The 24,252-nt window shown below is 49.2% G+C and overlaps 1 protein-coding gene across 1 annotated transcript; it reads right to left on the minus strand.

Annotated features, from left to right (window-relative positions):
• Positions 1-15,112: 15,112 nt before the first annotated feature.
• Positions 15,113-16,511, minus strand: LOC306951574 (brain-specific homeobox/POU domain protein 3; the record flags this gene model as incomplete). Its single annotated transcript, XM_079542101.1, has 2 exons — positions 15,113-16,018; positions 16,392-16,511. 2 exons carry the CDS (start codon positions 16,509-16,511, stop codon positions 15,113-15,115), a joined length of 1,026 nt encoding a protein of 341 aa, XP_079398227.1.
• Positions 16,512-24,252: the final 7,741 nt, after the last annotated feature.

Raw genomic sequence — 24,252 nt, forward strand, 5'->3', positions numbered from 1 at the left:
TGAATGTAAGGTATTGGACAGATGCAGGAGAAGTTTGGAAGCTTTGGTGGCCATCCTATGCTAGATTACCAAAGCTGAGGGAAGAAGCATGTCAGCTTACCTGCTCTGAAGTGGAAACCGTTGTGTACCTCTGGCCACTTCTGTTTCCTCTGTCTGCATTTGTTCTAGTTCTTCTAGGTCTTATTTAAGAAGGGAGTTGAAGCAGTGAAATTGCTTCAAAGAAATAAAAGCTTTGAGCAAATTGGCTTGTGATGGCTGGTCCACCTACAGTTCAGTCTTTCATGGTATTCAACACTTGTGTACATGTTGAAGCGTGTGAGCTCAGGCTGTCCTCACACTATGCCAAGGTGGATACCTTGTGGTCAGCCATGTAAAATAGCCCAGAACAGATGGATGGATTGTTTCAACTTCGCTTTTGAATGAGAAGAATTCATTTTTCTGCCACGGGTGATCTGGGCTGCATCTATTCTGAACCTGTTCTGAGGAGTAAAGTCAGATCTATGTGCTGTTCAGCCCAAATTTTGGGGCCTGGCTCAGGAGTAAAACCAGACTTCCTAAGTCTGCAGCATCTGTTGGACCACTGCATCTTGCTAAAGAGAGGAGAGGATAGTCCTGATTTGGGAACAGCAATATTTAATGGTCTTGTGGAGTTGAGTCATGGCTGTCACTTGTGTGTGGGTTTTGTTTTTTTTTTTACATTGATTTGAAGATTTTTAGATGTGTGAGTGCAGAAGGGAGTATGGTGAACAGAAAGGGCAATGAGACTTTGAGCTCTCTGTGAGCCCTCAGTGCTGCTTGCATCCTGTTGGCCCATGCTAGTCCTGCAGACCCATCTCTCCAGAGCACCCACTGGCGTGTCTTCACTGACCACCTCTCAAGATCCAGATGCCTTATCCTGACTGCATGTATGCTCTTAGCTGAGCATAGAAGAGCTGGTATCATTTCAGATGGGACCAGAGAGAAATATTAACTCTTTGAAAACAAGGGCTTTTCTCTGCCCTGGCAAATCTCCATGTGAATGTCCTGTTCCACTCCCTGTCTGTGGGCTAACATTTCACTGATAATTGACAGTGGGAGCAAAAGGTGGATTTTCTGCATAGGCTCTCAGTGCTATTTGCTCAATTTCTTTACTAATAGTGACAGATGAGAGAAAAGGGGAAATGGGCTCTGTGTTCAATTAATTCTCTCCAAAACGTTGAGCTTAGTTCCCAACACTTTTATTGGGTGAGAAGAATGTCAACACCTGAAATTCAGCAAAACAGCTGTAAGGGCTCTTTGTCCTCCAGCCAGAGCCCAGCAATTCAGAAGTGCGTGGTCCGAGGGACTCTTCAGCTATTCTTTTTGATCCGGCAGCCAGGAGAGGGAGCTCGGCATCCTGGTCCCAGGCTCCACTCGCCCAACATCGCTGAAGACAATGTTGATGATTCTTTTGTTCAACAAATAAAAGAAGTGGTTCCCACGAGGCAGCCGTGTTGGCAGCTGCTTTATGCGGGCTTGGGGGAATTGCGGAAAATCGATGCTTGCCAAAGGCAAAATGGACGGCACCAGTGGAAGAGAACAAAACTAACTTTCAGGCTGCTAAGAGATTATTGCATACTGAGGGAGCCGTTTTGGAAGTCTGGAGTGTCTTCAGTCCTCACAGCTACCAGTGGGAGCATCAAGTGCTCAGGACCAGTGGAAGAGCACGAGGCTCAACTTGGCACCTTGGACTTCCATCACCAAAAGCATGAGGAAAGACCTGGTAAAAACCTTGGGTTCCCTCAGGGAGCACTGGGCGCTCACAGTCCTACTTGAGCTCAGCAAGGGCAGTTGGACATTCAGTGATTTTTACATTTCAGTGTTTAAGCACGAGGATAGTCACCGAGCGTTTGGTGTCAGGAAGCTGAACGTTCAAAGCATCAGAATGGGAACAGATTCCCAAATGTACTGAACACCGGTGGAAAGAAAGCACTTTATAAAGGGATGATTATTCAGTGCCAGTCTGCCAGGAGCTCAGTAAGATTTCAAATGAGACATCTGTACAGATAAAATAATTTTAAGAAAGTCCTATACTCCTAGCACATAACTTTCTGAGTTTAGTGATGTCATCTTAATTGATTCTGACTATTAACAGTGCTGTGATTCCTGGATTTATCAGAAATGCTATTTCTTTATTTCCTTTGGGTGCCTAAGATCCTGGGAAGAGTAAATTGCAAGCCTGGCTTGGCTGGCCAATTGAAGACTTAAAAATGTCACCCTGTGTGTTTCAGAGATGTTCCTTAGTGCTGTTTCAGAAGCCCCACGAACTTGTAACCTCCCATTTCAATACAAGCAGTGCTGTTGTGATCCCCACATCCAGAGATGCTGGCTCACCAACAGCCTTTGGTCTTGAGAGTACCCTTTCCTTTGGTAACTTTGGTTCTATTTCTCCTGTAATTGTTTGTATTTGTCTACACTGATCCCTGGTGATGGATTTCTTCATGGACTGTGTTCCATCAGCCATTCCCAGAGCTGCTGTAACAGCACAGACAAGTACATGTTCCAAATACATTTTCTTCCAAATCCAGTTTAGGTAAGGGCAGAGCCTGGGACAGCCAGCCTAATCCTGACAGATAAATTTTCCCTGGGGCTATGGTGAAGAAGTTATTCTGAGTGCCAGATGGGCTATGGAAACTTCCTAACAATACTTGCCATTAACATATCCAGTGCTCCTTCACCTAAGAGCTTTCAGGCTGACTTGCACCCATCCTGCAGATCCCTGTGGGGTCAGATGCTGTCTCAACTGAATGAGAAAAAGGATGCAGGCACCTTTATTGGAGACAGCTCAGAGCAGAAATCCAATGACTGAGAGTATTAGGTCTGTTTTTGCTGAGCCAATCCCCTTGTTCTCTGTGAAGGCTCAGCTCAGGGTGAGAACATGCCCCATTAACCTCCCAGTATGCAGAACCTAGTGATGTCACCTGGCTTCTGCTGAGTGTTGTCAGACGTGGCTGGCATTCCTCCATCAATATCTTCATTTACAGTGGCACCTCAGCCATTCCTAAGAGCATTTGTCATTTATTCAGTTGATTTCTCTACCTCTGTGGATCTCACTGACATGAAAAATGAGCATGTTTTCTGAGGATCCCCCTCATCTTGGAGAAGCAGCAATGCCAGAAAGGCTAAGCAGCCAGACTTCTGCATCTCACAGGCAATTCAGATGATTTGCACAGTCCTCATGATTAAGTTCGTACAGCAAAGCCATCAGGTTGTGTGTTCCTTCCTTTGGGTGGTGCCTCTGCTGATGATCTATTCTCGTCCTTACAGATTGCATGTGCTGTGAGATACCAGGCTGGATATCAGGAAGAGGTTCTGCACCAGAGTGTGGTGGACAGGGAACAGGTTTCCCAATGGTTTACTGAACCAAGCTGCTGGAGTTCAAGGGGTGTTTGGACATTGCTTTCAGACATATGGTCTGATTTTTTTTTTTTTGGGGGGGGGGGTTGTCCTGTGTGGAGCCAGGAGTTGGACTTGATGGTTCTCATGGGTCCTTTCCAACTTGGGATATTCTGTGATTCTATGTGGCGTGAGGTGATTTCTTTCCTACAAGCCCTCTCAGCCACCAAAAGATAGAGCCTCTTTCCTAAGATCCTTCAGTCAGACAGGTGTCTTCCATGAGGCCTTTATATTCAGTACCAGTAACGTTAATAAGGGACTGTATACAAGTATATTTAAGATATTACACAGAATCATTTGAGTTGGAGGAGACCCTTTAACCGCTCTGCACTGAACAGGGACACCTACAGCTCCATCAGGTGCTCAGAGCCCTGTCCAGCCTGACCTTGAGTGTCCCCAGGGATGGGGCACCACACTTCTCTGGGCAACCTGTGCCAGTGCCTCACCACCCTTACTGTAAAAATGTTCTTTCTTACATAGAATCAGGATTTATTTACCGACTTTCACCTCTTTCCTCATGCTTGAGGAACGGTGAGCAACCTCCTTGCTTGTCATTTGTGGTCATGCTCATTAGCAGGTCTTCACTCCTTCATGAATATTGAGATTGGGGCTCATTTGCAATTGGTTGTCTATATCACATGGTCTATCTCTGTCTCCTGGTTGGAAGGATGCCCATTCAAATAGAAGCATGTTTTCTGGGATTGCACACGTATTGACTTTGAAATTTGTTTCCCACAAACATTTGTCCTCACAACCCAATTGCTTCGATGGTGGAAGAAAGCAGGCATAAAAGAAACATGGGCATTTATAATTAAAAGGGAAAGTCCTTAGCTTTGTTGAATCTCCTACCGGAGGTGCCAATTAGAGCCTGCTGGATCCTGGATAGAGACACCTGCCAGCTTCTCTCAGCTCAATGCAGAAAGGTGAGCAGCAGGCACCACATCTGCAGCCCAGCAGCAGGGTATGCATGAGCCCAGCTCTCCTGTCCTGCAGCCAGCCGGGCCCCAGAACTTTTAGAAACTGAAAGGCTGAATGAAAACATCAAATACCAAGACAGTTTTGCAGGAATATCAACTGGAAAAGAAAGACACACAACTGTACCAATACCATCACTGGGCACAGACAGCTCCAGATTTTGTAGCTTCCAGACAAAGTCAGCAGCAACCGTCAGAATCTGTGTTTCAAGTCCGACCTTCTGCTTTTATCTATATTTTAAACCCCACACAAGGTATACAAGGCGAATGTTGCTGTTACAGTCAGAAAAGTCTAAATAATGGATGAAGAACAGAGGCTGCAAGGAGGGGGGGTTAAAAAAAAAAAAAAAAAAAAAAGAGAAAAAGAAAAAAAGATGAACAAAGCTTGAGGAGAAAAAAGAAAGAAAAAGGAAGGAAGAAAATAGAGGAAGAAAGAAAGAAGAAGGAAGGAAAGAAAGAAAGAAAATGAGAGAAAGAAGGGGAAGAGCATTCCAAATCATCTGGAGTGGCTGATGCCGTCCATGGAACACTTTTTCCCCCATTGCTGTGGTGCAGGACACAGAGTATTGATCTGGGATGTTATGGGAATTGCTGCTGTCCATCCAGAGCCGGGGGATACGTGTAGGAAGGAGAGATCTGACGTTAAGCATGGTGAGCAAAGGCTGGACAGGGTTGTGTGGTGCTTGGAGGTGCTGAATGTCAGCAGCATTTATACTCTCTAGCACTGAGATGGGAGTTTGTGGGAAAGAGTTTTCCATCATGCAAGCACAGACAGGGAACAGCCAGGCTCGCACTCTTCTCCAGGCTAAAGTAAAGACCTTTCAAGTGTCTAAGGATGCTTTTTGCCTTGCTTTCCATAATTATACATATATTTTGCTGTTCATGATTAAGAGGGATAAAGCAAGACTTGATGCATGGAGGTAATATTTGCCCATGGCAATGTTTAGCTTCACCTGAGCCCCTCTAAAGACAATTCACGTCCGTTGCCATAATGCACAGCAGAACTCAGTCCAGTGAAGAGAAGAGAGTTTGGGTGAGTTACATATGGGGAGTAGCTTGGAGGGCCCCCCTTCCGGCCTCACCAGCCCACAGAGGGATGCTGACCCTGGCATGCAGGAGCTAAGAGCCTTACAAAGCACAGTGCAGCCATCAAGGCTTGGCTCAGAGGCAAGCTGCACTTCCATTCCCTGCAAAGTGCACAGTCACTTGCCTGTGACTCCCTCCTGGCTTGTTTTAAGTAGATTCTCTCTATCCCTGCTTGTTTTTCAGGTGCTCGTTGTTCCCACCATCTCCTTGTCAATCAACCTGTGTCCTTTCTCCTCTTTCATCTTTGGAAAGGTGCCCAGGAGCAGATTCTTAGCAACTTGTCTATGCCAGTGGTCATGGTTTGTAACATGAAAGTGACTGCTTGACTCCAAGCTCCACTGTGATGCACCTGTCCCCAGCCACCAAATGTTTGTGTCACTGGAGCTTAGAGAAATGTGTAGACCCAACCCTCTACTAAGCAAAGGATTTTCTTGGCTGTAGTAAGAGCAAGGAAATAGCTAGCTGGCAAAAGCTGAAGGCGTGAAGGTTGGTCTGGAAGGACATTGATCCATCAGAAAAGAGATAAAGATGTTCCCTCATTCATGAGCAGCATAGTAAGCCATATCAATACAATACATTAGTAATAAATGGTGGGAGAACAGGAAGAAATAGTACATCCAAAAGGGATACTCAAGTACAAGTTCTAAGTGTTTCTTCTACCAGATCTGTGTCAATCATCTTCTTTAATGAGGCTTCAAACAAAATCTGTCTGGTGCATCTGAAAGTCGCTGTAGCTGTGGCAGCAAACGCAGTACAGGTGAGGGCTTGTTTCTTTGTCACCAACTTGATCCAGCCCAGTAGTAATTCCTCCTCTTGCTGAGGACCTGCAAGCACTATCATATAATGACACTGGTATTTGGGGTGATATGATGCAGATGGGTATGCCAGGTGTTAGCTTCAGAAAGGTGTCACCTCCGGGACCAAGGGTGGCACTGCCACTCACCGCTTCATTGAAGGCTTGGGGTGCCCTTAGGGTCCCCCACCTCATAACACTCCCTGTGTCCCTGGGAACACAGCATGGTTTGTTGGAATATCCATGGGAAAATCCAAGGCCTTGGGAACCCTGTGAGATTTGCTACGGGGTGTAACCTGCGGAAAATTCAAAGCTTAGTATTCACCTGGTGCTTGTAGTCAGGTGGTCAGGCTGAGCAGAGAAAAACATCCAGCATGTGAGAATTGAGCGCAGGGTGAGAGGAAGGGTCTTATTTGGGTTAAGCTCCTATTTAACAATGCTCAGGACAAGAAAAGCAGAGTTAAAGCCCACTGTGAGCCTCGCTGCTGATTTTATTTGTGTCCCCATAGGGTTTCCAGAGAGCAGAGGGAGCACTTGTGTAAGACCTAGGCTGCAGGAGGATTGATGCAGGGTGCATTCACCCAGCCATTCCCAGGAAGAATCTGTGGCTTTGGCTCCTTTCCAGGCAGAGAGTTGGAAGAGCAAGGTCTAACCCTTTGGCATGCGTGCAGGGCAAAGCTCCATTAACAAATGCACCAACCAAGACATCCAGCAAGTGGCTCCTTAACTATTTGCTGGGAAGCACTTGGTTGGGGGATGGTAAAGTCCAGCACATCAGTGAGTGAAGGAGGGAGAAGATAGAGGCTGTGAAGGAATTGGTCCAACTCAGGTTGGATATTAGGACAAAAAAACAACTTCTCAGGAAAGGTGGTGAGGCAGTGGCACAGGCTGCCTAGGGAGGTGATGGAGTCACTGTCCCTGGAGGTGTTCAAGAAATGTGTGGATGTAGCACTGATAGACATGGTTAGTGGGCATGTGGGGAGGAGATGACTGTTGGACTTGGTGATCTGAGATGTCTTTTCCAACTGTAATGATTCTATGATTCTATTATCTGCACAGCCTGCTAAAGCCTGGTGGTCAGGAGTCACCAAGGATGCCAATACAGTGCATCCCACCATGCTGTAGTCCCAGTGAAAAATCCAAGAAAATAAGCTGATTTTTTTTTTTCTTTTCCTTAAAAGCATGTTAAAATCCTAGTCTGAAATAAAATGAACTAAACTGGGGGTGTAAAAGCACTGGGAGTTGATCCCACAAAGACTCAGCCTGTTGAGTTTAGATATTTGTTTGGGAAAGAGAGGTCAAGCCAAGAGGAATTCCATCACCTAAGAGAGCATTCACCAGGGCTCTGCTAAGCCTGCCCAGCCAGGACTCAGAAATCTCCACACTCCCATGATTTCAGCATTTGAAGGCCATAGGCAGAGTCTGTAGTGCTTCAGTTTTAACTGAACCTTTGCTCTAAGCACGGCACAAAGAACAAAGCCCTGTAGAGGGAGCTTTAAGGTTTCCTTAATTTAACCAAAATATCCTGCAGCCCACTTACCAGCACATTATGAAGTTTTATCATAAATAATTAACACTGAACTACAATTGACATCACGAAGCATGTGGCTGGCTCAGCGAGTACCTCCCAGCAGTCAGTTGTTCAGCAGGAGGGTGCACAGCCACCATGGCAAACATCAGCCCCTTCCAGCAGCAAGGGAGGCTTAGTGCAGCTGCTCCTGGTGCTCAGCACAGCAGATGTTTAACAGCACCATTCCAGACAAGGAACAAAGGTAAAAGATTGTTTCTAATCTGATAATAGGGTTGATCTGGGGAGGACTATGGGCAGGATTTGGGATTGGGTACGTTATGGTGATAAGTTTGTAGCTGTGCCCTCCCAAGCTGGTGCAACATCTTGTTTTGATGCTCTCAGGTGAAAGGAAGCTGGCTTTTCTGATCCTTTACAGTCACTTCTGGCAACTTCTGTAGGATGTCAAGAAGGGAGCTCCATTCTCAGTGGTCTAAATAGTCCCCACGCCCTGCCTGGCACAAGGAACCTGCTCTGTCCAAACTGCTGCCCTAGGAGTACTGCAGAGCTGGCTTCTAGCAGTGTCAGTGCCACCTGGAATGATGGTTTTCATTCCAAGAGAGCTGACAATAGAAATTCCAGAGGGAAAACTTCCTGTACCAAAAAAAAAAAAGCAACAAAAACCAAATAACAACAACCAGCCAACAAATAAACAATCCAAAAAAGAAAAAAGAAAAAGCCCACACCAGAAAAGCCCCCAATGAATGTGTCTCACATGTCACAAATAGCCGGAGCAGCTTTCATGCTGTCTTCCTGTCTCACAGCAGAGCTGAGCTCCTCCTTGAGCTATGGGAAACACAGCTCAGCATTCCATCAGCATGACTCCTGCATCCCCTGGTGCTGCTTTGCACCCATCAGGGCTGTGTCCCTGCCTCCCCGCCTGCTTTCACACCTACAGCACAAAGACGGCAAGCAGGGTGGCTGCACTTGGAGATAAATTAGTGATGGGCAGAGAGCTGATCCTGCATCCTGCTGGTAGGACTGCACAGCTGCTGCAGGCTGCAAACAGTTGCAGGGAAGATTCCCATGGTTTTGACTGCAGAGAGTATCTAGATCTGATCTACTTTCCACCCTCTCCTTAAGCTGTGTCTTTTAATAAAGACATAGAAGCAGCATGCATGAAGAGCTCGCTTAGATCTGAACCAAACAGCACAGCTAAGGTAAGGAAAAATCCATGCAAGAACCCAGAGGTTGTCAGCACTCTCTTACGCTGGCTGCAGGAGTGCAGTGCAGAGCTAAGACTGCGCATGGCAGGCACCAAGTACAGCAGCCTGCGAGGGAGAAACTCAGGCAAAGACTATTGAAACATCTCCGGGAAGAGCCATCAGGAGCCATTAGGCCATGCAGAGGAGCTGAGCTGCCTGCACATCTCCCAGCTGGGAGCCTTCGGTCTCTGATGGGAGAGGCTGGAGCCAGGGACTCTTTCTGCTGTTGGTTCAGCCCCAGCCTGTCTGCCTGAGCGGACCCATGGGATGGGATAGATGAACCCTGAGGCTCAGAGCATGCGGTTAGCCCATTCCCTGAGGGGTTTTCCAAGGGGCTGCAAAAGGTGAGGCTCATCTGATTCTGACTTGATTTTGGGGTCTGCTCCAGCTTGTGCCATCTGTCCAGTGTCCATCACCATCAGAACAACCTGCTGTGGTGTGAGGCTCTTCAGGACCCGAGCTCAGCAGGTTGGCTGGGATGCCCAGATGGTGGAGCCAGCCTTCTTCCCAACCTGTCCTAACCTGCAGAGGTGGGAAGCGTGAAGAGCCCTTCCTGATCCTGCTGAAGGACCTGTTCTAGACAATGCCAGGCCATCAACCCTTTGACAGTACCTACAGGACACTTTCTTAACACAAAGAGGGGTCTATGTTGTCCCGAAATAAGTTGAGAGGTGGGTAGAGGACATAGCTTCAGAGCTGTCTGATAGTAGGAATATGCAGGTGAGGACAACACAGTGAGAGTTCTGAGATCACCTCAATGGCATTGATTTATGAACTTGATTTAGTGCATCTCCTTCTCTATGTGCTTTACAGCACTAAAACTTCCCCGTGTCTACGGAATCCCCACCCTTCTGTATGGAAAGGTGACCAGACATTTCTTCCTCCAAGTTGGAGCTTTGTTTGATGTGGGTTTGCATCTCCGTTTAACCAACAGATACATGCAGAGAGGAGAGAGTGTGCTTTCCTGGAGTTGGTGATGAATGAGACGGAGGTTCTGCTAAGAGGGTTCAGACAGGTGCTGCTGCATTGCTGAGAACACGCTCTGCAAAGCAAACTCTGATTCATGTGCACTTGGGCTGTCACAGAATGGTTAAGCGAGGCTTTGTACAAATACGTATGCTTTGCTTTTTCTTCTGTAAAACTAAATCCTGCCTTGCCTGGTATAAATAAAACATGGCTCTTAGTTGACATTTTCATATTTCTCAGAAAGCACTCATTTACCTCGGGCTGCTGGAAACAGGGTGAGGTGCTGCCGGTGAAATACCGATTGCAGCTCTGATCTCTCCATCTCCAGGATCCCACTGCTTCTGCAGTCCTGTGTGAGCTCACTGGTCTCTGACCCACAAAGGGACACGAAGTTGGATCCTACAGCCCTTCCTGAGAGATTATGGCTGAAAATAAGGGGACCTGAGCAGACCCCAACCTTGGGACTCATCCTGCAGGGCTTCAGTAGAGCAATTGGTAAGCAGAGCACTATTCTTCTCTGTGGTGTGAGACCAAGACTGTGGTGTATGCATTGGGTAAAAAAGCATCATATTAAATTTCTGGAGGTTTTTATTCAACATTATTAAAAAAAAAAACAAACCTGTATATTTATTTTTGAAAGAGTGAGTGTGTAAAGCACGGAGCTGTGTTGCTGTGTTTTTGAACATATTATGGCTCTGGTCTTGCTAGAGTTTAATGTTACAACTGCTTGTGGCTGTGGAGAGACTGAGCACCCACAAGGACCCAGGAAGAGGAGGAAATTCAGAATTTGGTTATTGGAAATGCAGCCCAGGAGATGCCTCAAGGCTGGGTCACCCCACTGTTTGCTGCTCCCCAGAGCTCCCATTTTCTGAGCTGAAAGGTGGAAAGGGGCCCAATTTCTGCAATGAACAGGGACTCAAGTGGACAAAAGCTGAGGTTTGAATGTCTTGGGGAAACATCTGGACTGGGAATGGGGTTTGTCCCTCATACCTGCACTGCCCTACACCAATTCCCCAAATCTTTCCAAAGGCAGCTAATTGCTAATCTTCCTGGGTTCCAGCCTGGCTGTCCTCCTGCTTGCTTGCGCCCCTATGAAGCCTGTAATTACTGCTTTACTCCTTTTTCCCCCTGTAGTGGAACAGAGCCTACTTCAAGCACCAGCCTCTTTAAAAATACATCTGCTCTGCTCTGCACTAAAACACATAGAATAATAGAAGAGAGTCCGTCAGCAGGGGCATCCTTTACCTGTATGGCTTTCAAAGGCAGGAATCTTTTAAAGAACACGGAGCATTTTCTCTCCTCCAGACCCAAAGCTGAGTGCAAAGCTATGACGTGCTGGCAATATTTGAACGAGGAGGTTGACGGTGCTGGTGGTCACCTTGCTGATCCCCCATGTCCTTTACAGGTCTGTGTGGGTCCAACCACATAGCTTAGGGATGGAGAGATGGCACTCAGCAACTTGCCTTGCCCCAGTTCCCTTCCCAGAGGAACAGCTAGCACCTTGGCAGTGTGCTTTGGTGCAACCCTGCACCAAATTGCTCTGCTCTAAGAACAAATGAGGGACAGTGCTTCCCTCACATGTCTTCAACCACATTGGCATTTGCCTAGAGTTAGCAGGCTCAGTTCAGCAGAGCATATATAACCTTCAGTTTTTACCTGTATGCTCGGGGGAGTTTGGTGCCTAAATTTTCTGTGGGATTTGACTTTTATGGCAGAAAATGCAACAGTGAATGTGTCATGGAGCTCAACAGCATGAAAGTATAGCAAAATGATCCATCTCCCAGGGCTCACTGGGCAGAGCTCCAGCAGCCAATGTCTGAGAGCTTTAGCAGCCATGAACCTATGGGAATCTTTCCTCAGGAAGCCTTTGCAGCCTTGTCCCCATTTGGAGATGTCTCCATGTGACTCGGTCATCCATCACCTCTACTGTGAGTACAGTGCTGTCCGTAGAGTACCATTCGCAGTCATACAGAGATGGACTGCTATGTGGACACCTTAGTTCCTCTCAGTGGACAATGCACACTCACCTGTGCACCTCTGCTTTGAAGCCCCATCTGTATCAGTGCCCCAGTCCTATCCCTGGCTCGGTGTGAGCTGCGAACGATGTTTCTGAGCCCCAAGGGAGAGCTGTGTTCCAGCTGCCTCACCCCATCCCCATCCATCCCCTACCATTGGTGGTGAACTAGGGACCAGGTCTCCAGTGTGGCCTTCACCATTTCTCTGACCTCAGTGCCAGCAGCAGCGGTGGGTGAGAATGCACTCCTAGAGATGTACAGCCCGCCAAAGCCACAGTATGTTAAACCCCACATGAAGAAAAAAGTAAATAAGAGAGAGAGAAAGACGTATGTCCAGCCCAATCAATACTCCTTTCATTCAATGCTATTTTGGCTTTAGGGTCACAGTTCAGGAGCTTCCTTTCCACTCCAGGAACAGGGAGTGTGCATGTATTGTTCTACCTGTGTGTGCAATCCTGCTCCTTCTTGCACAGCTCTGCCTCCTTTCCCTGCTCTGAACTTTCCCCCAAACTCTCCCTACACTGAGTGCACTGCAGAGAGACTGTGTTAGAAGGTTTGGGGATCTACTCTGCTGTTCCTACGTTGAGCCCCTACGTGCCAACCCACTCACAACACCCCGCAGTGGACGGGTTCCTCTCACCTCACATGCATTCACATCAGTGAAATATCCAGTTTAGGATTGCAGGTGAGGAAAACTGCATTGCTTGCAAACTTTGAAGAGGGGACAGAGCAATGCCTGTGAGCTTGGGGCAGTGATCACAGCCCCACAGCGCTGTTTTGAGGCTGGAGATTCTGGTTTTGCACCTGGGCATCCCAGTCTTGGGGTGGAGGGCCATTGAAGAGGCTGTAAGACGGGAGCAGATTGGAGCGTGTTATGGCTGCGAGGGAGCAGAGGGAGGGATGTGAATGGGGCGCTGCTAATGCTGCACGGAGCTGATTCTCCAAGGCCCCCCCGGGCAGCACTCAGCATCCAGCCTTCATTAAAATTTCATTGCCAGCACTTGGCCAAGGTCTATTTATGAAAATGCGCTTTTCGCTTCATGAAAAAAAAAAAAAAAAGAAAAAGAAAAAAAAGAAAGAAAAGAAAGAAGGAAGGAAAGAAAAAATCAGAACGGAGGAAAAAAACAAAGGAGGGGATGGGGTTTGTGAAACCCGTGCGGGCCAGTGGGGGCTGAAAAGTGCGGTGCTCACTCCGGGAAGCGTCTCCTCATCCAGCGTTCCCCGAGCGGATTCTTCGGATGTTTTTCCCATCTTTTTTGCGGGTTACGGAGCCGTGCTGCCACTTGTCGTCTCCCCTTTCCCCCCCCTCCTCCTTCCCTCCCCCCGAGCCCGGCTGCTGGGGATGCAGCACCGCCTCGAGATGCGCGCGGTGCGTTCTCTTTTGTTTCTCTCGGAAAATAAAAAGTTACAAAACAAAAGCACGAGGACCCGTCACCCCCTCGGTGCGTGCTGTGCCCCCCACCCGCTGACAGCTCCTCTCGGCCCCCCAGCCTGGCGGCGGCACAGCTCCAGTGCGTTTTTCAGTGCGGTTTCGATGCGAGCGGAGTTACTCCGCCGTCTCAGCGGCACCGCGGCCGGTTATCGTGCCCTGCTCCGTCCCCAAATCCACGCGTAGGGCTTCGCTGCACGTACAGTTTGCGTGGGAGAAAATCAGCCCCGGGCTCTGAACGCGGTTTAGCCCTATTTTCGATGCTTTTCGCCTTATTTCGTTGCTCCCCGGCCCGGAGGAGGAAGGACGGAGGGATGAGGTGGGGTCCCGCGGTGGAGCCGGCGTCGCCCCCGGGTACAGTAAGTGTAGGAGGCAGGAGGGGGGGGTGAGGTAAAACGTGCATGGTTTATTTGAAATGCTGCAGCGTACACAGACACCAAATTTCATTCAGCACACACACAGCGAAACGAAATCTCGTTTAAATAATAATAATCAGAAGTTATTAAAAAAAGAAAAAAAAAAAAAACAACGAAAAAAACCCACCAACAACATAGGATTCGGAGGCAAATTTCTCTATTAAATATGCAAAGAAAAAAAAGAAAGGAGTATTCTTGCCTTAGAAAGTGCAGAGTTCGGTACTGTCGGGGACGCCGCGCACCGCTGCCCCGGGCCGCCCCCGGGAGCCCCACTGGTTTGATTGTCGAAGCGTAGGATACGTTACAGTGAAATCATACGGGCAAAAACCAAAGCAAAATAAATTTCCTCTTTCTTTCTTTTTTTTCCTCCCCTCCCCCCCCGAATAAATCGTGACTTCCAGGGAAGTGCCAAAAACAAATTTTTTTTTCATTCCGTTTTTTTTTTCTCATTTTTTTAAACTTTTTTTTTTTTTTTTTTTTTTTTTTTTTTAATTTAGCTGATGAGGTAGAAACAGAAACATTATTGCAAAAATGCGAGGGGACAGCGAACAAAACCATGCAAGTGCTTGTGTGTGTGTGTGTGTGCGCGCAGGGACCGGGCAGCGAGCGCGGTGGGGGGGGGGGAGGGGGGCACGGACCGGCGCTTTCGTATTTACAGCCGTCGGGGCGGCTTCAGCTCGTTCCCTTTCTTTTCTATTTTTTTTTTTTTTAAGTTATTTTTTCCTTTTCCTTTCAGTTTTTAAAAAGAAGAAGATGTGACACTGAGGAGGGAGCGGTGCCCCAATCCCCTTTGCCCACCCAAGCCAGGAAGAGGCTGCGACAAAGCCCTGTCGGGCTCTCACCGCCGCTGCTCTGGCTCTGGGCACCCCCATATCTCCCCCCTCCCCCCCCCAGACCTTTCATTTCAGCTTCTCCATTTTCTCCACTTTTCTCTTTTTTTCCCTCCAGTTTTGTCTACAAAAGCAGTCTGTACCAGTCATGACAGCGGGGCCACTTTGCCCGCGGGAGTGAGGAGCGGGCACTGAGCTGTTCACATCGCTTTGGGCGGGTTTCCCTTTTTAGATTTGTTTTTTTTCCTTTTTTTTTTTTTTTCTTTTCGATTTTTGTAAACAAAACAAAACAGAACAACAACAACAAAAAAAATAATCAACCCAAACCCTGCCCATTTCTGGGGGGAATATTGGCTGAGGGGGGCCGCATCAGCTGGGGAGCCAGGCACTGCCCCCGCCGCCTTCCCAGCCCCTTCTTCAGTAAGTGGCAGAAAATTTCATCCTTTTCTGCTTCTGTCTCTGATTGCAAAACCAGACCCTCACTACGTTCTTCTTCAAGTCTAACTTCTCGGCGATGGCGGCGATTTTCTCCGAGGAGGGCCGCGGCTGCACGGCAAAGTAAGCCTCCAGCGAGCGCTTTTCGGGGGCAGCGATAGAGGTGCGCTTGCGTTTCTTGTCGCCTCCCGTGTAGATCTCTGGTTTGGTCATTTTCTCCCTCTGGGCCCGCTCGGCCTCCTCCAGCCAGGCTTCTAGGATGGGTTTGAGGGCCACCATGTTGTTGTGGGATAAGGTGAGGGACTCAAACCTACAGATTGTGCTTTGGCTAAGGCAGCCCACCCCGGGGATCTTCAGGTTGGCCAACGCAGACCCAACATCTGCCTGGGTCACCCCCAGCTTGATCCTCCGCTGCTTGAATCGCTCGGCGAAGGACTCCAGCTCCCGCGGGTCCGTCTCTGTCTCGGGGCCCGAGATGACGGCGTGGGACGCCAGGCCGTGGGGGTGGGACATGTTCATAGGTTGGGAGTGGTGGGCCATGTGGTTAATGGCCGACATGTGGGAATGAGGGTGGGACGGCGTGGAGCCCACGTCGGGACCCGGCACCCCTCCCAGGGGGAGGGCAGAGTTGAGGTGGTCCAGGAGCTCTCCTTCCAGGCCCTGTGCAGGCTGGTGGTGATGGTGGTGGGGGTGGTGGGTGGTCAGCACGGACGGGTGGTGCAGGTGCACGGAGGACGAGGTAGGAGTGCAGGACACGCTGCTCATGGTGTGGTAGGTGGCATCCGGCTTGAACGGGTGGGTTTTCTGCGATACTATATCCACAGCGGCCAGAGCCTCGGCGCCCCGCAGCAAGGTCTCATCAAAGCCCGCAAAAATGTTACCCTGGATCTGGATGTGGGGTTAGGGGGGATAAACGGGGAGCAGAAAACAAACCAGAAGAATGGGAGAGGGTTAAAGGCAAGTGGCGTTACAGACATCTTGCTCTGTTCCCTGGGCCAGGTGAGCTGACCGAGCTTAGCCTCCCACCCAAAAAATTGAAGCAGTACCCCGGGCACCGACCCTTGTCATCCAGAAGAAAGCAGAGAGGATGGAGCCAGTGGGAATCCAAAGGAATCTCCGAGTTGGGCAGTGGGACAGAGCCACTCGGTGGACGTTTGATCCCACCAGCCCCATCGCACCACACGGGAACCCCAAGCCCAACACAACCCCAACCCAAACCCAAGAAAGTCACGGACCCCAACGAGTGGGGCGCCTGGCTTACCTGGGGGGCGGGCAGGCAGGCTCTGCGGATGGCTTCGGAGCTGGTGTGCAGGTGGGGGTACTTGGGCTCGTGCAGGATGGGGTGCATGCTGAAAGCTTGTTTGCTGTTCATGGACATCATGGTTGGGGCTGGGAGCGGGGCAGGGGCGCTCCGGGCTGCCCGGCTCCGGGGGCGCGGTATTGTCTGCCTCTGCCGCCCGGCATCGAGGGCATTATAGCCCGGCCCCCCCGCCCCCCCGGACGCTCATTGGATAGGTTTCGCCAGGCCCCTCCCTCCGCCCGCCCCGTGGCCACTCCGCTCACCCCCCGACTGGGCCCCCTCCACTCTCCCAAAGGCAAAGAAGGTACCCGGGGATAAAATCAGCGAGCAGAGAAATAAGGAAAAGTTTCACCAACTTTATTTTTTCTTCATTTCTTTTCTTTTTTTTAAATTATTTTTTTCTTTTTCTTTTTTTTTTTTCTTTTTTTTTTTTTGTATTGTCTACTCCATCTGTTCATTCCTCTCTCCAGTCCCTTCAACACTTCTCCATCCATCCACACCTGCACGCAACATCACCTCATAGCACCTCCTTCCCTCTGAGTGCCCCCACGCCCAGATCCTGTCATTGCTCACATGCAGTGTTTGGTGGCTGTATCTCTGCCACCCCTATGGCTGCTCCCAGCCCTGCACAGGTGTGGTGGGCAGCAGAACTGCTGCCCCAGAGCAAGGAAACCTCCAAAAATGCTGAACATGGTGACAGAGGCTGTGCGGTTGGTAGGAGGGTGCTTGGTTATACTCCGAGCAAATCAAGGGAGCAGCATGCATTAATCCTAGCTAGAAAACCCAGCCCTGGCACCTGAAAGGCTGGTGTGCCCCAAAAGTACAGTACTTAAGGTCTGAATCTGCACAGGAAAGATCAGATCCAGCAATAGGAGATGTGTGTGACTTCCCAGATGCAGGCACAGCCACTGTATGATGCTCATGCAGCAAGCAGATCCCTAAAGCAGAGCTGTGGAGTTGTTGCACACAGGGGCAGAGGGAAGCCCTCACAGGGCAAAATCCTGAGTCCTGCACCCCTGATGCCACCACAACACCTCATCCCTGTTGGCCTGAGGCATGGCAGAGGGACAACAGGCAGTCCCTACATACCCTAGTCCAGCATACTTCCTTCTGATCTTCCGAGTACCAGTGAAGCTCTGCCAACACGCTGATGCTCTGCCAATCCAGGAGCTCAGAAGCTTTTTCCCCTCCTGCTTTCCACCAGCACAGCTCTGAGTCATGGTCTCCCCTCTGCTGCTTGCGCAGGGATTGCAGCATCAGGTGATGGGCAGGATGCGACTGCCAGAGCTGTTTGCTGGGAGCTCTCTGCTCTGTGGAGACGCAGGCGGAATTATTGCGGAGGTGAATTGGCCCTCCTGGGTGCCTTGTGGTGAGCCCAGGCGTTTCCAGCTGGCAGCTCATGGGCTCATTCACTCTCTTTTGACACTCAGAAGCTTTCCTGAGGGATTTTTATCCTCCTTTCATTGGGCTCTTCCTGGTGGTCACTCTATTGCCCCTCTCCTCACTTTCTGCATTTCAGCAGCTCCTGGATGTAACTCCCTCCGAGGACACCAGCATCTCAGCAAGCTGAGTGATGCTGCAAGGAATTGACTGCAGGCGCTGCCCAGAATATGTCCTGGAGGTTACGGACTATGTGCTCTTCCAAGCACACAAACCTCACATTTTGAGTGTCACCTTGTCTAGAGGACACAGCTCTGAGCACATTGCCCTGGGTTTGCTCCATCTTGGCTATGAACTTTCTGAACAACCCACATTTGCATTGCCCATGACCTAATCCAGCTGTAATCCATGGATAAGCCTGTCCTCCTTCCACCTCCTGAACGGGTTTGTGGTTTGTGGTGTACCCCTGTGCTAGCCTAGGCAGGAATAGAACAGGTGTCCTTCATAAACAGTCCCAAAGCCTCTGGATTTATCTAGGACTTACCAGTTTCTTGGAAAGAACATACCTTACAACCAGGATGTGCAAAAACACAACAAAACAAGTAGGAATGCTTCTAAAGAAGTAGTAATAATGAATATTTTAACAACAGACCCATAGGTTGGCTTTGGAAATTCATCCTGAGATGAACCTTTACACAGATGTGATGAGCCAGAAAGCTCTTCAGGTCATTGCTACTCCTTGTGAGGGTCGGATGTGGTGGTTATCTGCCACAGCATGCAAAGTTAGCAAAAGGAGTTGGAACACTGTGGTAACCATGACACTTACAGATGCTCATAGGGAACCAATTGTCTCCAGCAAACTCTACGCCTAAGAAGTTCCTTTTCCCTGTTGTTTTTATAAGACAACTCATAATTTCTCCTTCTGTCTGTCTGCTTTTAGCCAATGAACCCTTGCAGTGCTCCTCCTAATCCCCACGTTTTCAATCAAAGGGCACCTCAATGCAGACTTTTCAGAGGATTGTCCTGCCTGCCATGTGGTTGGTGCCTCAGGCGGTTGCCTGCAGACTCCAGCTGTTTTTATTACCTAAGTGGGTTTGATTGCTCCTTCATTTGTGCCTGAATGAGAGCATTTGGCACCCTCATGGGCTTTAATGGGGTCTGTGTGCTCTAGCTACCAATTATACCCACTGGCAGCGATTAATAGGAACACAGAGCAAAGGGGATGCAACTTTCCGGGCCTCCAGGAGAGGATCCAGTGGAAAAGGCACATGGAGGGCTTTCTGCAGAATGATGGATCAGAGACCCTACGGCTGCCCTTAGGTGACCACTGCCACAACCTTCTCATCAGCCGTCTAGGCTCACTCTGTGCATGCTCAGACACTTTGGCCGATGGTGGGATGCTAAAGGTGGGTGTGTTGGTGGGAAGCCCATGGGGTATACCGACTGCCTTTTCCTCATGGTCCTTCCAGAGGTTTAGCAGGATTTGATCCAAAAATGGTGAACTGATGAGGCCCTGGCACTGCTGCCCAGGGAGCTGTGGGTGCCCCATCCCAGGAGGTGCCCAAGGCCAGGTGGGATGGGACCCTGGGCAGCCTGAGCTGGTGGGGGCAGCCAGCCCATGGCAGGGGCTTGGAATTACGTGGGATTCAGATCTCTTCCAACCCAAACATTCTGTGATTCTGTGAATTTCTAGTGCGCTGGAAATTTTAGGTTTATGCTTCAATCCAGCCCTGAATAAGTACATTTCTTGTTTCCCATCGCCATCACAGCTCCTGCACAGGACGATGCCTCCAGCAGCATCCTCTCCACCCCAGGCTGATGAGAGCACGTCTCATCTCCGCCATCTGTGGGGATCCCTGGGGAGGATCCATCCATCAGAATTAAGATGTTCGGGGATTAAATGCTTCGATCTCATCGGAATTGACATTTTCTGATGGAAATTGGATTTGTCGGAAAATGTGTAAGAGGCTGTACCTGCACGGGTGATGGTTTAAATGGCTTGCTTGAGTGCAGGAGCAGAAAAATCAAGCCCCAAGCGCTTTTTAACGGATGCACTAAACTCTATAAGCTGTTTCGCTGCTGAGAGAGGCCAATGGCATCAAGGAGAACATTTCACAAGGCACTCACACTGATTTAAACTAGGTGTGTAATGAAGAACAGACCCAGGACAAGATAAAGTGATATCCCATTCAGATCCGGAGAACAGTGGCAAAGCAGAAGACTCCTCAGAGCCAAATTCTGCATGCTTTCTCACCCCAAATTAGGACAATTAGAAAAAATCATCAAGTCGCAGCTCAAAACATCATGCTACCACAGCAGATTTTCCAGGAGACTGGAAGAGGGCTATGGGAAGAGTTCCCAATGGTGACAACATGGCTTTCTTAGCCCGATTACCAGAGCGTGTCTTTCTGCACAGATCTGGCACTTGGGGTGTAAGAGGAACGCCTATCCATGCAGGCCGATGCTGCACGCCAGTTTGTAAAAATCCTTACTAAAACCCCGTTGAGCCTAATCGTGAAAGATAGCTTTTAATTAAAAAGTGCAACATTCAGCCAAGTTTTACAGGGAGATTGCTATGACCCCGGGAGATGCCAACCAGCAATAGACCAAACTCCTTCCGGAGGGAGGGATTTTTCCCATCCCTTGCTGTTAGCTGGCAGGGAGCATCTCCGACTGTTTTAAATGGGCAACTTCACAAGTTTCCTGAGTGTGGTTTCTTCCATTAGGAAATGGGAATCCTTTAACAGCTCACCCAGGCAGCAAAATTCCTCCACTCCATCTATTGCATTAGGAACCCGGAGTCCACGCTGCTCAACTCGGTGGAGCAGGGAGAGAGAGCAAGAGAAAAGAAAATCCAGATGGGGCAAAGTGTAGCTCGACTTTTTAATGCTAAATTATTTACAGTAAGTAAAATCGTGTGTGTCAATTGTGAAAAGAGTCCAATTTGTTTGATTTACATTGCAGGGGGGTGCCCTAGGGTAGGGGGTGTTTAACTATCTCCTCTAATGTAATTGCCTATGGCAGCCCGTTAAATATTTGATAGGCTGCCTGAGCAAAGTAAGGAACTTTGTCTGATACGCTCCTGCAACCCTTCCAGCGTATCGAATGTATCTGCAGCCAGAGAGTACCTGAGCCCTTTCTATTGTGTGACTGGTGCTAAGAGGGCTTATTTTAAGTCCATGTGGACTGCAAAGGGCATGTTTTAGCCCATTTTGGGGGGTATGTGTGGATACTATGGCAGTATGTCCTTCCCATCAGAAAACAGGGCTCTTCTCCAGTACCAGTGGTTTTCTCATGCATAAAAAGCCCTTCAGCCACAGGAAGGCTGTCCTCGGCTCACATTCTGGCTGCAGGTTGGTAGTTGGGATGAGGATATGTGAGACATGGGAGGGACAACAGAAGGGTCTGTGGGCAACAACAGCAGAGGTGGACTGCAAAATATATTTTAGGGGACCCAGACTGTGCAGCCCAGCTCTCACTGCCTTTGTATTATTAGTGTGCAAGGTGGACATGCTTACAGTGATTTACGTGTGACTGAGGAGGCACAAAAGTTCTTAATCCTGCCCCATACACGTCTGCTGCATGCCTCCATGGGAAGGACATACTGGGTCCCTCCTCCCCATCACGTCTGCATCCAACTCTGGTCCCTATCTGTGGAAGGGCAGCTTATCCTAAAAACTAATTGTAAGAGCACTGCTCAGCTCCTGGCCTCTGCCATCCACAGCTCTGTTCTCAAGAAGACAACTGTTCCTTAACCCATGAAAAGAGGAGAAAAACAAAGTGTTTGACTAATCTGACCCTGCAAAGTCTGACACCTGCCTTGTGGATTTGCCCTATGTAAGCACTTTGGTTAGTCTGAAAGGCTGTGGGGGATGTGGACAAGACTTGTTTGGTTGTAAGGGAACTTCTCTGCTACTGCTCTCTACCACTGCAGGAGATGAATCCAGCTTCTTAATGTGATAGCTTTTGAGGACCATCTTAGTTCCAAGGATATTCATAATTTTTTCTCTTTCTGTGTGCAATTGTAGCACAACTGATTTGGCAGAGCCTCTGAGAAAGGCAGTCGCGCAAATACTGCAAGGCCTATTCCTAAACCAGAAGAGTCTACAACCCATAAAGGATTATTGTCCTTGTATTATGCAGGGAGAACCATACCCTGCAAGTGATTTGCTCTGTACCACCAAGGGATGGACCTGGAGCTCATCAACAGAGTAACCTGAGACTCCAGGCAATAACAGGAACATCTGAATTTCAGCCCAGGTTGAACTGGGAGCAGGTGACGAACCTCAGGGCACAGCCTCCTAGAAGAGGACTCTCAGGTATCCTCACCGGTATATCCCAGCTCAAGGGACATTTTACTTTCTGTACCCAAGTGATGATCTCCTTCAGCCAGGCTAAAGAAGAAAGTAGCTTGGAGCAGACATGAGCCTGGAGAGCTTCAGTTCTACTGCAGATGAGGACTGCACCTTCATATCATAGAATCATAGAATTGCTTGGGTTGGAAGGAACCTTAAATATCAACTAGCTATGGGGTTTCAGGCAGACACTGAGCTGCCTGTAGGAGATAGAAGTGCCTCAAGTTACTCCTTGCATCCTCCTTCTCCTGGGGAGGATGCAGGGAGCTGGAACACTCCCCAGGAAGCCCTCATACCTCTCTGGTCAACCTTACCAATCCCTGGGAATTCCTAGAGGGCAGGAAATATCATATCACCAGCCTGGGGCGGTAAATATTTAACAAGGGGAAAACCCCTTCCTTTCTCCCTCCCCCTTCCACACGTATTTAGTTCCTACAACTCCTTCAGCTGATGGCTCTGCCCTTCAGCTCTCAGGCTTTTGCATCACAGTGCCATGGCAGAGCGGCAGCAGGGAAGGCCAAACCCCTTAACTGAGGTAGCCATAGATCAGTGACTACCATGACCAGGTTTGCCCAGCAGTAGACAAACGTGGAATAGCTTGTGTTCCCTCTGCCAGACATCCTTGTCTTCTGCAGATGTGCTGCTGGGACTTTCACAAACTTGTGCTGAGCCCAGAATACAACCCCGATCTGCCAGGGCATGGTAACAGCTGGTTTGGGTAAAACCACACCTTCTAGTCTAATTGTTTTGGCACCCATGAAGGCTGTCCGCCAGTACTCCTTCACTCACTGCCATCTCCAGACACACAGCAAGATGTGTTTCATTCAGATGTCCATCAAGAAAGTGAGGTAAGGCAGAGCTGCACTGCCTTCTGGAAATGACATCCTTATCACAACAACCAAACAACATCCCATAGTGGTGGGTTCTCCAGATCCTCCACTGTTTGGAGGGGTATGGTGAGCCAGAACTGGAAGAGATGGAAATGTCCAGCCAGCACCCTATTATGCAGGTTGCTCATGGCATTGCACGATGAAGTTTGAACATCTCTAGGGATGGAGATACCCTATTCTCTCTAGAGAACCTGCCTGGTAAGCAGGGAGAGGCTGTCAAGGATTTTAATCTACAAATGCAACCAAAGCTTGCCTGGGGGTGTTGCATTTGCTTGATTTAGCATGCAAACACTGCCGGGGGATGCAGATGAAAGAAGTAGGCTCAGCTAGAGCCAGCACCCCAGGCAGAGGAGCAAAAGTGAGACCCACACCAAACCATACACTTGTCCTTGTGAATACACTGGGCTTCTCGGGGGGGTTCTAAAGTAACGCGGCTTCTCAGAGGGTTCTTGGAGTGGTGGTCAATGGGAGGTAGGGATGGCTGGGTGGGGTAAAATGGGGATAGAAGACCATCAGGTGAGGATCAGGAGGAGAGACCTGGTGGGCTCCTGGGATGCAGAGGTTTTGCAGAGTGTGGACAAGCAGGGATCCAAGCTGATGCTCCCAGGCCCCTGGGGACTCCCAGCCTGCCGACACCAAGACTCTGTGGTTCTCCATCCCTTGCTGTTTGCTCCAGCTCTTACAGAAACCGGCTCTATTAATATCCCCATCTCTTCCTCTCGGCCCATTATTCTCCTGATGGCCCAAATTTCCAGTTAGCTCCTCTCCAAATTTAAACGATTGCTTCCCCCTCTACTCTCAGCACCCCCCCACCTTTCCGAGAGATGATGTCACTGATGACCTATATTCTCCTTCCTCTCAAATGCCTGGCGCCGGGGCTATTAGATCCCTGCTGCTGGGCTGTGATTGGCTGACAGCCAGTCCTAACCTCACAAGTAACCACGACCATTCACTACTAGAGGGAAACTCGGGCACTGCCGGAAAAACTGGGGATAGGAAGGAAGAATGGAGCTGGCTAGAGCTCACTGCCACACAGGAGGGATGGTGTCAGTGAGGGGAGAAAGAGGAGGAAGAGTTGGCAGCTTTGACCAGAAGAAAGCAATCATGGGAGATGTAGAAAGCATCTTCAGTGCTCCACTTGCCCTTGGAAGCTGTGAGAATGGAGTGGCTGAGACCCCATGGACCACTGGCAGGACA

This window comes from Tetrao urogallus (assembly GCF_951394365.1).
Source record: "Tetrao urogallus genome assembly, chromosome: 13".
Taxonomy (NCBI): Eukaryota; Metazoa; Chordata; class Aves; order Galliformes; family Phasianidae; genus Tetrao; species Tetrao urogallus.